At 54.8% G+C, this 12,237-nt stretch overlaps 1 protein-coding gene across 1 annotated transcript; it reads right to left on the bottom strand.

Moving 5' to 3' along the window:
* Window positions 1-3,746: 3,746 nt before the first annotated feature.
* On the bottom strand, window positions 3,747-8,088 carry LOC106895984 (keratin, type II cytoskeletal 4-like). Its single transcript, XM_014955673.1, has 9 exons — window positions 7,561-8,088; window positions 6,764-6,981; window positions 5,731-5,791; window positions 5,430-5,525; window positions 5,156-5,320; window positions 4,846-4,971; window positions 4,408-4,628; window positions 4,142-4,176; window positions 3,747-4,015 (listed from the first exon to the last, which is right to left on the bottom strand). Exons 1-9 carry the CDS (start codon window positions 8,086-8,088, stop codon window positions 3,747-3,749), a joined length of 1,719 nt encoding a protein of 572 aa, XP_014811159.1.
* Between the last annotated feature and the right edge of the window lie 4,149 nt (window positions 8,089-12,237).

Genomic DNA, 12,237 nt, shown 5'->3' with positions numbered 1-12,237 from the left:
TTCCACTGAAAACCCCAGTTGTCCCTGCCCCTCCTGATGGTCCCACCTCCCTCCCCAGCCCCACCAGGGGCTCCTGAACATGGGGAGAAGTGGAGCAGGGGACAGATAGGGCTAAAAAATGTATATATTGAGAACAAGTCACTGTGAGACCCAGGGGGTGGGGAGGACGGGGGGTTTGGTGGTTGTAGAGATGGTTTATAAACAATAAATAGGTGGGCTGAGGAGGTTCCGGGGGGGTTGGTGGTCTTCAGCCTTATTGGTGGTCTTTGTTTCCTTGTCCTGGTTTGAGACCCAAACCAGGATGCTCCGAAATGCCACAGTTGGGACAACTACATCCCTGGCCTTCAGGGGTTTGAAGAACAACCTCAACTATCACCACAACTGTCTCAGCCCCTCTCAGGGTGATGGCCAATGTCATCTCCCATCTCCAGGAGGGACAAATCCCTGGCAAGACCCAGGCTGTGAACAGGCTCCACTTCTGATTTGTCAGTCAAACACGTTCCACGGCACAGAATTCAGGGGGGTGGTGGGTTTGTAGCTGCTGTAGATACTACCACATCTATCCACATGGACAGGCGCCTTCCCTTGCCTCCCTCCTCATTGCCACGACCTGCTGACATTTTTCTGGGTTGTTTTTTTGTTGGTTTGTTGGGCATGGGGGGGGGTTAATTTTTTTTTTTTTTTTTTTTTTTTTTTTTTTTTTTTTTTTTTTTGTCGATGGGGTGGGATGAGGCCATCAGAAAGTTTTCGGGGTCCCAGCGGTGGCAGGAGGAGGTGCGTGAAGGCTGGAGTCCCCCAGCGCCCCGTGTTTGGATCCAGCGCCGGGGTTGAGTCACAGCCCCGTCACCAGCCAAGTTTAGGAAATCCAGCTGGGATTTGGATATCGACACCATCTCCCGGCTCCAACGCAATCGGCAGCTTTAGACCGCAGGGAGCTCAAACAACATCCTTGTACCCAAAGCCCTGAGGAAGGAAAATGAGCTTTAAAGGTCCCTTCCAGCCCAAACGACTCCATTGTTCTGTGATTCTATGAAAATAAATGGGCAGAAATATGGGAAAAGCTCCTCGAGCCTTGAATACTTGGGGGAAAAGGAGAATACTTGAAGGAAAATGTGAATACTTGGGGGAAAAGGCAAATACTTGAAGGAAAAGGTGAATACCTGGAGGAAAAGGTTAATATTTGAAGGAAAAGGTGAATACTTGAAGGACGAGGTGAATACTTGGAGGAATAGGTGAATAATTGAAGGAAAAGGTTAATACTTGAAGGAAGAAGTGAATACTTGGAGGAAAAGGTTCATTTCAGCAGCAACACTTTCAGCCAACCTGGACTGAGCTTCTTCCACCACAAAAAGAGAGAAATTGGGGGTGGAGGGCGGGGAGGGGAAGCAAAGCAGAGCATTTAATTCCCACACTTTCCATAAAACACTCGACATCTAAGCATTCTCTCTCTGCTTTAGAAGGAGCTTTTGAAAGGGGGCGGAAATCATGACGCAATTAAATGAAATTATTTTGGGGCACGTAAAACGCTTTTCCCTTCTCCAGCAAAAGGCAGAAATTATGTCACATCTGGGTCCAGCCCAGCAGAATTCTCCCCTAATTGCTGGTGCAATCATAGGAACAAAAGGCGAGGGCTTTTTGGTGTCTGTTTGTCTTCGCTACGGGCTTTTGTCCTCATCCAGAAGCCTTTTGTCTCCTCGTCACCCGTGTCAGGAGTCATTCGCTGGAGGCAAGTTTACACAGAGGCGGGGAGGTTGGGGTGGCTCTTGGGGAAGGAGATGTCTTTTCATTCAACGCCCATCTCAGGTCCTTTTACGACTCAGGGGAATATTTCAGCCTTGCCCAAAACCATCTCCCCATCCAAGTAGTGGCACGCCTTCGCTGGCAGCGTGGTGACATTCCGTGGTGGCTGGTACTTTTATGTCTCCAGCACTTACAAACAGGGAACGGGGCATGGGATAAGTGAAGTGACTCATGGGGATGGCAGAGCAGGTCTGCGGTTGACCAGGGACATGATTCAAGGTCTCCTGAGCCAGAGGTCAAACCACAGTGGAAGTTTTTGGCTCTAAATTCACAGGTCATCAAAAATACCCTCCTTTTGTGGAGAGGTGGGGCTTGACATGGGGGTTGGGATCTTGCTCTTCCCACGTTCTCAGTCACCTTTTGGAGGCACCTTGAAAGCAACCCATGGATCCCTGGCCACAGATCAATGGTAGGGGTGGCTCCAGCATCGTGGACGCTGAGGAATTAGCTCTGACGGGTGATGATCACCCTTCCCTCTTCCACACCATCCCTCATAGGGTGCTCCAGAAGCACTTAGGGCTGTGCAGTGTCTTTGCCGTGACAGCACCAGCAGCACTGGGACCACCTTGGAGGACAGGGAAGCTCGGCTGTAGGCTGGTGGTGTGCTGGGAGGCTGTGGTCAGAGGTGGGCTGGCCAGGGGATGTCCCAAGTTGGCCAACACAAGCAAGGAAAGGGCTTAGGAAGAGAAAGGAGAAGAGAACGGTCTCCCAACATCAACAGAGTCCCAAAGTCTGCTCTGCTCCAAGGGGGCCACCTGCCTTGGTCACCCCAGGACCCCCAGCAGAAGGACAGAGGAGAACGTCCAGGCTCAACCCAGCTGCCTCCTTCCCTCCAGCCGCGCTACCAGGAACGGGCTGGTTCCCACGGGTGTCGTTCAGGAACACCCCATTTCCAGCAGGACCAGACCATCCCACGGAGACAGACCCTCCCCACCTTTGCCCGACCCTCCTTCACCACCACCCCCCCCCAACTCACAAACTTCCCATCTTTTTAGAGAGAGAAGTGTGAGAAGGAGGAAAGACCGGGCTACGTGTGGGCTTTGGTTCCTTTAAATGTGAACTTCAAAGGGCAGGAGAAAGTCAGGAACCACTTTCAGGTCTCAGCAGAAGCCGAGTCCTGTCGCAACACGAAACTCTTCGGGTTCAGAGAGAAAAACCACATGAGTTTTACTGCCTCTAGTGTTTATTGGGGTACGCCACGCGCCAAAGGAGAAAGGCTTAAGCAAACAAGCACAAGTGTTCCCATGATCACAGCGAGGGGGGAAAAAATAAACAACAACAACAAAAAAAAAAACCAAACAAACAAGGTAAACCCTGAGCAAAACTTAAAAACATTTTACAACAGCTTCTGAAGGACGCGGGTGAAAATGGCGGTATCTTGCTTAGGAGGAAAAACAAAACAAAACAAAAACAAAAACCCAACCCAACCAACAAACAAACTGCAGGGGGGTAAGAAATGTCTTCAGCCGGGAGGAGTCACCATTGGGAAATGCTCCTTCGGGAGTTTGCGCCCCGGTTGATGAGTAGCACCCATTGAAATTGCCCCACCTCTGGACGCGGCAGGAGATGGCGAAAGAAGCCACGTAGGGACCCGTCCCCTCCGTTCAGGGCTTCCCTTTCCAAGGGAGGGGGGCAAGTCCTGCCCCCAAAAAGGGGTCCCCCTTGCACCCCGATGGCCACCAGCTTGGGGAGTGTCCTGGGGAGCGCTGGTGCAGCTGATGTCACACGTGGATGAGCATCTCAGTCATTGGCTGGTGGATAAAGCCGGGTTTTGGGTTCCTCTGCGGTTTCTGAGGGATGGGATGGTGGAGGTTTGAGATGAAGTAGGTGGTGGCCACCTTGGCAAGGAAGCAGGGAGGGAGGTTTGGTGGTGGTGGCCATCATGGAATTTGCTTCCTTTCTCCTTTGGATGCCAGGGGATGGGGGTGAGGGGGTGGCCGGTGTGCCTAGAACCTCCGGTTGCAGGGGTTCTTCAGGATGCTGCCAGATCCCACCACCACGGAGTTGCACCCTCCGGAGCCGAATCCTCCCCCGGAACCGAATCCTGCCCCGGAGCCGAATCCGCCCCCTCCTAAGCTGTAGCAGACGCCAGCACCGCCGGTGTTACAGCTGCCTCTCCCATTTCCAGCTCCAAATCCCATTCCTCCTCCTCCTCCAAGGCACATTCCGCCGCCGTATCCACCTCCAGCAGAGCTGCTGCTGCCTCCCACCATGGCTGCGGAGAGGAACAGAAGGTTCGAAGTTACCTCTGATGCCACCATCAAGCTTCGGAGCATCAGTCCCAGCCCACCGTGCCCCTCCCCACCCCCACCCCACCCTGGGATTGGGGAAGGCTACTCACAGATGCTCACGGAGCTCTGGCACTCTCCAGACATCCTGCAAGGAAAAAGAGATGGGTCATCAGCTCCAGCCTGAGCATCTGGAGTGGTCCAGCTCCATGAAGCCAGGCTTGGTCCATCGGACCATGGGCATAAATAGCAGCCATGGGACCGTAGTCCGTATCTAGTGGCAACATCACGGATATTTTAATGAAGGAGATGTGATGTGCCACCTTCCTCCCGTTGATTTAGCAAGATGCAATCAAGCTCTCATTGATTCCTCACTCACCTGCACTCTTCTCCCTCCAGCAGCTTCCTGTAGGTTGCAATCTCAATGTCCAGGGCCAGCTTGACATTCATCAGCTCCTGGTACTCGCGGAGCTGTGCGGCCATGTCCTGCTTGGCCTTCTGCAGGGCTGTCTCCAGGTCAGTCAGCTTGGTCCTGGCATCCTTGAGGGCCACCTCCCCGCGCTCCTCGGCATCCGCGATGGAGCTCTGCAGAGTTTCACACTGGAGGGCAAGAGGTGGATGGGATGAGCGGGGCAGGGGCAGATGGAGCCATGATCCCCCATGGCTTGGGCTTGGCTGTTCACAACTGCAACGCAACGGGTTCCCTCCCACTTACAACGACTCTTCCCAGAATGTTTGCTTTTGGGGAAGCTCCGAAGGGCATAACCAAGAGCTCACACAAAAAAAAAAAAAAAGAAATAACAAAAGCAGCCCCTACCTGTTTCTTCACGCTCTCGATCTCACCCCGTATCCTCTGGATCATGCGGTTGAGCTCAGAGATCTCAGCCTTTGTGTCCTTCAGGCTGTCTCCGTGCTTGCCGGCGGTGGCCTGCAGCTCTTCGTACTGGGAGGTAGAAGCGAGAGGAGCACATTAGGTCCACTATGAGCAGCTCCTCATGACAGGTCTCCGTGCCCAGGCAAGCCAAGGTGAGCTCCGGTCTGGCTACACCAGAGCCAGCAATATCCCAGGTCTCAGCATCCTCTGAGCCACCACCAGCAACTCTTCCACCTCCCCAGCCATCTCTCACCTTGGATCGGTACCAGGACTCGGCTTCCACCCGGCTCCTGTTGGCGATCTCCTCGTATTGGGCTTTGACCTCGGCGATGATGCTGTCCAGGTCCAGGCTTCGGTTATTGTCCATGGTGAGGACCACGGAGGTGTCGGAAACAGTCTTCTGCACCTGAGCCAGCTCCTGAAATTCACACCAGATCTGGCTTTAGCCCCACCACGATTTCCTTACGGGGTCACAACCCCTTCTCCTCCCCAGCCTCCCCCCTCCGGAGGGCAGCGGGACCACTCACTGTTTCGTAAAGGTACTTCAAGAAGTTAATCTCATCTGCCAGGGAATCTAATTTCGCCTGAAGCTCCACCTTGGTCATGTAGACTCCATCCACATCCTGCAGCAGAAACAGGAGGTGAAAACCTGATGCACCCCCTTTTGTCTGACATTTAACCCCAACCCCTTTGACACTGCGTTTCCCCACGGCACCATCCGCCCGGGGGCCCTGATTGATCTCAGGCGCTAACGAGCTGGCGCTGGTGGAAGCTCCTCTGAACCAAGGATTTGCGGTAAAGAGGAATAAAAGAAAAAAAGTACTTTACCTTCTTCAGGAGCACAAAATCGTTCTCGGCAGCTGTCCTTTTGTTTATTTCCTCTTCGTACCTGTTGGTGAGGAGGAGGGAGATTGAATCTGCTTGTTTTGGCTCCAGCTGCTGCTGGCAACGAGGCGCTGTTGGCCTCCAACTAATGAAGGTGGTGAAAAATAGACCTGCCAGAGTGAGAGGTACGGACAAGCCAACGGTGCTTGGCCTTCTCAGAGGAGCCCAACGCCTCACCCAAGAGCACCTCCAAGGTCCTCTACGCCGAGCCCTGGGGGCTGCGGCCACTCTACCTCCTCCAACAAGACCCAAGGTCCTCAACGTGTGTGGGCCATTTCCAGCTCCTTGCTGGGGCAGGCAGTTGCTGGAGACCGTTGAGCGGTGGAGGTGTTCCCCAAAACAAACTCAATCTGCCACCTCGGCAGAGCGTGGCATCTGGTTGGTCCCAACGAGTTCTGGACTCCCTTTCCCCCCATTTTTTTTAGCTCCTTCAATGGAAGCATTTCTCCACCCTTTTCCTGGAGGACAAATCCTTCTCCTGCCTTTCCAACTGGAAAAATTAATCAAATAAATAATAGTAGAGAAAAAAAAAACCTTTCTTCTTCTTGTTGTTTTTGTGTTTTTTTTTTTTTACCCTACATCATCCTTCCAAAGAAAGCTCTAAGCTCCCAATCGTGAAGGATATTATGGGAAGGAATCCAGGAGGAAATCCGTGAGGAAATTATGGTAGGATTTAGCAATTAGTTCATTAAATCATAATGCCATGGATTCTTAAGTGAGGAAGACAAGCAGTAGAGGATCCAGCTTTAGTGAGAAGCAGAACTCAGGCAACAATAGATATTGAGAAATACCTTGAATAATCACCAACTGTTGGCAAAACTCAGTTGATGAAAACTTCCCCAAAACTTTTTTACATTTTCTAATCGATGAAATATCACCATTTCTTATGACTCCTTGAACTTTCTGACTGTCCAAAGTCAGTTTTTCTCCCTACTTTTTCACCAACCCAACCATGGCTATGCTGAGAATGACATACTTGGTCTTGAAGTCTTCCACCATATCCTGGAAGCTCTTCAGCTCTGAGTCCAGCTGAAGCTTCTCGCTGGAGAGACCGTCCAGCTGCTTCCTCAGCCCGCTGATGTAGGTCTCAAAATAGGGGTCCAGGTTCCTGCCGCTTGTCACAGTGCTGCCCTGCTCCTGCAGGAGCTTCCACTTGGTCTCCAGGACTCGGTTCTGCTGCTCTAAGAACCGGACCTAAAAGATGGCAAAGGTGAGCAGAAAAAGAGTCAGACTGTTCCCAAAAGCATCTTTTTGTTGATTTTTTTTCCCCATTTAATGAGCTTAACCTTCCTGCCTATTCTCATCTCCAGGGAGCCATAACTTTGGGCTGCCATTGGATGGGTGGGACCACAACTCCAGGATGAGTAGGCAAAGGTGGGCCACCTTCCCCCTCCAATCTCCCAGCCTCTAAGCAGGAGAAACATGGTGAACTCCTAGCTTTGGCATCTTCTCCTTAAAAATAGGTCAAAACACCTAAAGTCCTTCAGCCCAACAGAGACCATTAGCTCCTCTGAGGATGCTCTGCACGTTCATGGTCCCACAGCTTAGCACCAGCACCAAGGTCTTAAGAACCAAGGATTCTACTGCTGGGTTTCTCCACAACCCTGGGGAGGTCACTTCTCTGGCCACCGTCCCTCTCTCTACAGAGGATCTTTGGGGTGGTCTTGTTTCTCTGGGTGCTGTTGGGTGGGCATCTCACAGTAATTGCAGCCCACGGGAGCTGTGGTGGGCTCAGACCTCCACCTCCCACCCCCAGGTTGAAGCCACTCTCACCTTGTCGATGAAGGAGGCGAATTTGTTGTTGAGCTTCTTCATCTCCTCTCGCTCCTGTGTTCGCACTTGCTGGATCTCGGGGTCGATTTCAAGGTTGAGGGGGGCCAACAGGCTCTGGTTGATGGTCACCTCCCTGATGCCGCCCGGTGGGCAAGGGGGAAAGCCTTGGCCTCCCATCCCGCCATCAAATCCTCCACCAAAGCCACCAAAACCACCACCGAGGCCTCCACCGAAGCCTCCTCCGGCCCCACCACCAAATCCTGCCCCGGCGCCGAAGCCGTAGCCAAAGCCTCCTTGGCCACCAACTCCAAAACCTCTGCAGACACCACCACCTCCACCAAAGCCTCCCAGAGAGGTGCTTTTACTCCCTCCCAAGGAGTAGAGGCTCCTGCTGCTGAAGCCACCGGCGTTGCCAGGTCCCCTGCATCCTCCACGGGACACGGAGCTGAAGGTGACCTTGTTCCTCCCTCCGAAGCAAGCGGAGCTGGAGCTGAACCCCTTGCCGAAACCACAGGACTGGCGAGACATGGTGATGGGCAACCCTGGAGAGTTGACCCGTGAAGAGAGAAGAAGGAAGAGCGATGTGGTAGCAGGAGGAGGTTTGGAGGCAAGAGGCGGTGAGTCCTGTGAGCAGGGTGCCCGGGTGCCCCTTTTTATGCGCTCAGGGAGTTGGCCGGGCGTCAGGGGAGTGGAGATGACTTCTTCTTTTTCTTTTTCTTTTTTTTTTTTCCTTTTGCTTCTATTCATTGTTTTAGGGCTCCCTCCCCTCTTTGCCACCACCATGACCTGCCTCAAAACACTCCCTGGAGAGCTAAGAAAAACAAAGCCATTGTTGGTGTTGGAAGGACAACTCCAAATCAAACTCTCTCGGCTGCAACTGTCAGCTCCTGATGGGCTTTTGCTGAGCCTCTTCTGGCCATGACAAAGCACTGCAAATTCCTTGACGCACTACACCCTCCAGGGAAAGCCCTGTTTTTAGCCAAATCACTCATTTTGAGCCCCATGGCAGGTGCTCGGTTCACTGAAGTCCAACAAAAACCGTGGTTTCCCAATCGCAGCCTCGGATGCACTCGGGTTCAACCTCCTGCTCAGAGGAGCCTTGACTTGGGTTGCCCAAAGCTCTTTCACAACCAGAGAGCATTAGCCCTTGGCAGGGTGATAAAATTAGTTTTATGGCAAAAAGAAGCCCTAGAAGAGCTTTTTAAGAAGGTTTTGAAGCTGCTTGAGGGGTGTAAAGAGCCTGGAGGGGCGCGAAGGGGCTCGCAGGGGCCAAAATAGTTGTGATATTTTCCACATCGCAAACCCTTCCATGAACATCAAGGAGCTCGAGGTGCCACCACCAGCCCCAGGAGATCTGCCCCGCGTCCCGGGAGGGGGGACCCCATCCCCATCTTCCTTGGGCTGGAACCTTCAAGGAATTGCTGGGGAGACTTCCCGAGCATCCTCCTCCGGGGTCTCCAGCCACAGGAGGTGGCCCTTGGCCAAGCCGCTCCGGCGCCGACCCGTCCACGAGCTCCCATTGTTTTAAACAAAAGTGCAGACTTAATTGCTTAAGCGGCTTTTAATTTATATTTTAATGAGCAGAGGTGTCTGAAGATGCCTCCCGACTGCGGCTCCCCATTTATCCTGCTGTTTAAAAGAAGAATAAAATGCTGTCGAAATTCCCCCCTCCCTCCCCCCCCCCCAAAAAAAATAAACCCAGAAGTTGCAGCTGAAGCCGTGACAATAAAACCCCTTTTATTGGAGACGCTCCTGGGAGAGGTTTTTGGGGGAATCAGTTTCAGCCACGATGAGCCCCATTCACCCCTGGCTTTTTGGGCTGGTGCTTTTTTTGGGGGTGCAAACATGAAAATCGGGGTCCTGGCTGCAAATCTGTGGGAGGGGGGAGGACTTTTTCCTCCCCCACCCCATCGGGCATTCCTTGAAGCGCTGGAATTGCCAGATTTTTCACCCCAGGGGGACAGGGAAGAGGGGAAATTTGTGGTCCCCTTTGGTGACGACCACCCTGCACCCCCCTGGAGACCCTCTCCGAACTTGGGGTCTTGGGGGGATAACAGGGCGGAGGGGAAATCCATGGTCCCCTTTGGTGACGACCACCCTGCACCCCCCTGGAGACCCTCTCCGAACTTGGGGTCTTGGGGGGATAACAGGGCGGAGGGGAAATCCATGGTCCCCTTTGGTGACGACCACCCTGCACCCCCCTGGAGACCCTCTCCGAACTTGGGGTCTTGGGGGGATAACAGGGCGGAGGGGAAATCCATGGTCCCCTTTGGTGACGACCACCCTGCACCCCCCTGGAGACCCTCTCCGAACTTGGGGTCTTGGGGGGATAACAGGGCGGAGGGGAAATCCATGGTCCCCTTTGGTGACGACCACCCTGCACCCCCCTGGAGACCCTCTCCGAACTTGGGGTCTTGGGGGGATAACAGGGCGGAGGGGAAATCCATGGTCCCCTTTGGTGACGACCACCCTGCACCCCCCTGGAGACCCTCTCCGAACTTGGGGTCTTGGGGGGATAACAGGGCGGAGGGGAAATCCATGGTCCCCTTTGGTGACGACCACCCTGCACCCCCCTGGAGACCCTCTCCCAACTTGGGGTCTTGGGGGGATGACAGGGAAGAGGGGAAATCCATGGTCCCCTTTGGTGACGACCACCCTGCACCCCCCTGGAGACCCTCTCCCAACTTGGGGTCTTGGGGGGATGACAGGGAAGAGGGGAAATCCATGGTCCCCTTTGGTGATGACCACCCTGCACGCCCCTGGAGACCTTCTTCCACCCTGGGGACTTGGGAACCCCCCCCAGTTTCCTGTCTCCTGGTGGGGCCGGGGGGGAAAAGGGGCTGGGACCCGTCTCCGGCAGAGGGAGAGGAGGCGGTGGCTGCGTCTCCCCGACCTTTCGCAACCGGTGGATCTGCCCAGAAGCCAGCACGGAGGAGCTGCCAGGAGTTCCCAGGGTGGCTCCTGGCACGTCTCCTGCCTCCACCAGCACCCACGGAGCCCTGCCCCACCGTGCCAGGGTGGGAAAACCACACTGGGACACCAGGGAACCCTGCCAAATCCAGCCGGCATCCCAAGGTGGAGCATCTCAAGGGGGGTCCCAGCCCTTGCCGGGGTGCACCAGGAGGAGCCAAGCTCTCCGGGACCCAACGTTGGCCACCAGCGCCCACCCGGCAGCAGCAGGGCTTTGGGATGAGTGTACCCGGGGTGGGAATCATGCCGTGGGGACAACCTTCCTCCCGAATCCACTGGGGACAACCCAGCCCCACTCTAATTGCCTTCCCCCGGGGCGGGCTGGGAGGAGAGGTCACATTCCAGCAGCTCCTCTCTCCTCCCAAAGCCGTGACGGCAGCAGAGCTGCGGCTGAGATGAGACCTTTCCAAACTCCCAGAGATGTGGGTCCTCCTCTGAAAGACCAGCTCATAGCTCGGGCTCCTTTCCTACCCCAGAAATCCAGATAAAATCTCAACGCTGGGTTACTCCTGGGTTGAAATCCACAAGGTTCCATCAAGAAGGGCCAGGACTATGGAATAGGTTGCCCAGGGAGGGGGTCGAGTCACCATCCCCCAACGTGTTTAAGAGTCGTTTAGATGCGGTGTTGGGGGATATGGGGCAGGGGAGAACTTTGTAGAGTAGGGTTGATGGTTGGACTTGATGATCCCAAGGGTCTTTTCCAACCTGAATGATTCTAGGATTCTAGGACACCCCACCAGACGTGTCCAGGAGCTCCTCAGCCATCCATCTCCATCGCTTTCCAGCAACGTCCACACACATCTCCACCTTCCAAGGGGTTCCTCCTCTCCCTGAGGACAGGGGACAAACCCCCAGAGCTCCACACACGCCCAAGAGCTTCCCTAGGCCGGGCTGGAAGGAGAAAAATAGGGTTTTCCCATGGATAAAAATAGAAATAACCAACTCTGTGGGTCCTGCCCCCAACCCGGAGGTGAATCCTGACCCCGGGAGGTTTTGTGGCTCCGTTAACACCCATGGTGGAACTTCTTTAACGAGCTTCCGAGACTCACTTGAGGCCGTGGAGGGAGAGTTGGGCACCCACAGGTCCCTGAGGGTGGTGGCAGGTCCCAGAGGGTGGTGGCAGGTCCCCACCGCCCTGGGGGGGCGTCTGTGGGGCAGGGACTCGGGGCAACTGGTTGCCGAGGGTCATCCCTCATCCTCTGCAGGTACCTGTGGGGGGACACGGGGGGTCCAAGGGAGGAGCAGACGTGGTCCCTGCCCCTCAGGAGGTCAACCACGGCAGGATGGGACCCTTCCCCGCACCGGACACTGGTCATAAACTGGTGTGGCTGCTCCTTGTTCCCCCCCGAGCCTGGTCCCACGGGCAAAAAAGAGGAAAAGAAGAGAGAAAATTGAGCCGGGTGGGGCTGGTGGCCCCTCGGGGCTCTTTGGTGGCCCCTCAGAGCTCTTTGATGGCCCCTCGGGGCTCTGTGGTGGTCCCTTGGGGCTCTTCCGTGGCCTCTTGGGGTTCTTTGGTGGCCCATCCCATGGGCTGGCTCCTCTCCCAGCAACGAGGGGTGGGAAGAGGAGATGTGTCCTCATTTTGGGGGCTGGGGGGGGTTAAAAAAGGCTCTGGGCAACCCCCCTGCATGGAGCCCGGAGTGGGATAACTAGGGGGGGTACCCACCACCACAGGCACCCCCTGTGCCCCCCAAAAGGGTGGGCAGC

The sequence above is a fragment of the Calidris pugnax genome, unplaced genomic scaffold (assembly GCF_001431845.1).
Source record: "Calidris pugnax isolate Ruff unplaced genomic scaffold, ASM143184v1 scaffold300, whole genome shotgun sequence".
Taxonomy (NCBI): Eukaryota; Metazoa; Chordata; class Aves; order Charadriiformes; family Scolopacidae; genus Calidris; species Calidris pugnax.
The sequence above is the reverse complement of the archived record's forward strand: the minus strand, read 5'-3'. Positions and strand labels throughout refer to the sequence as shown.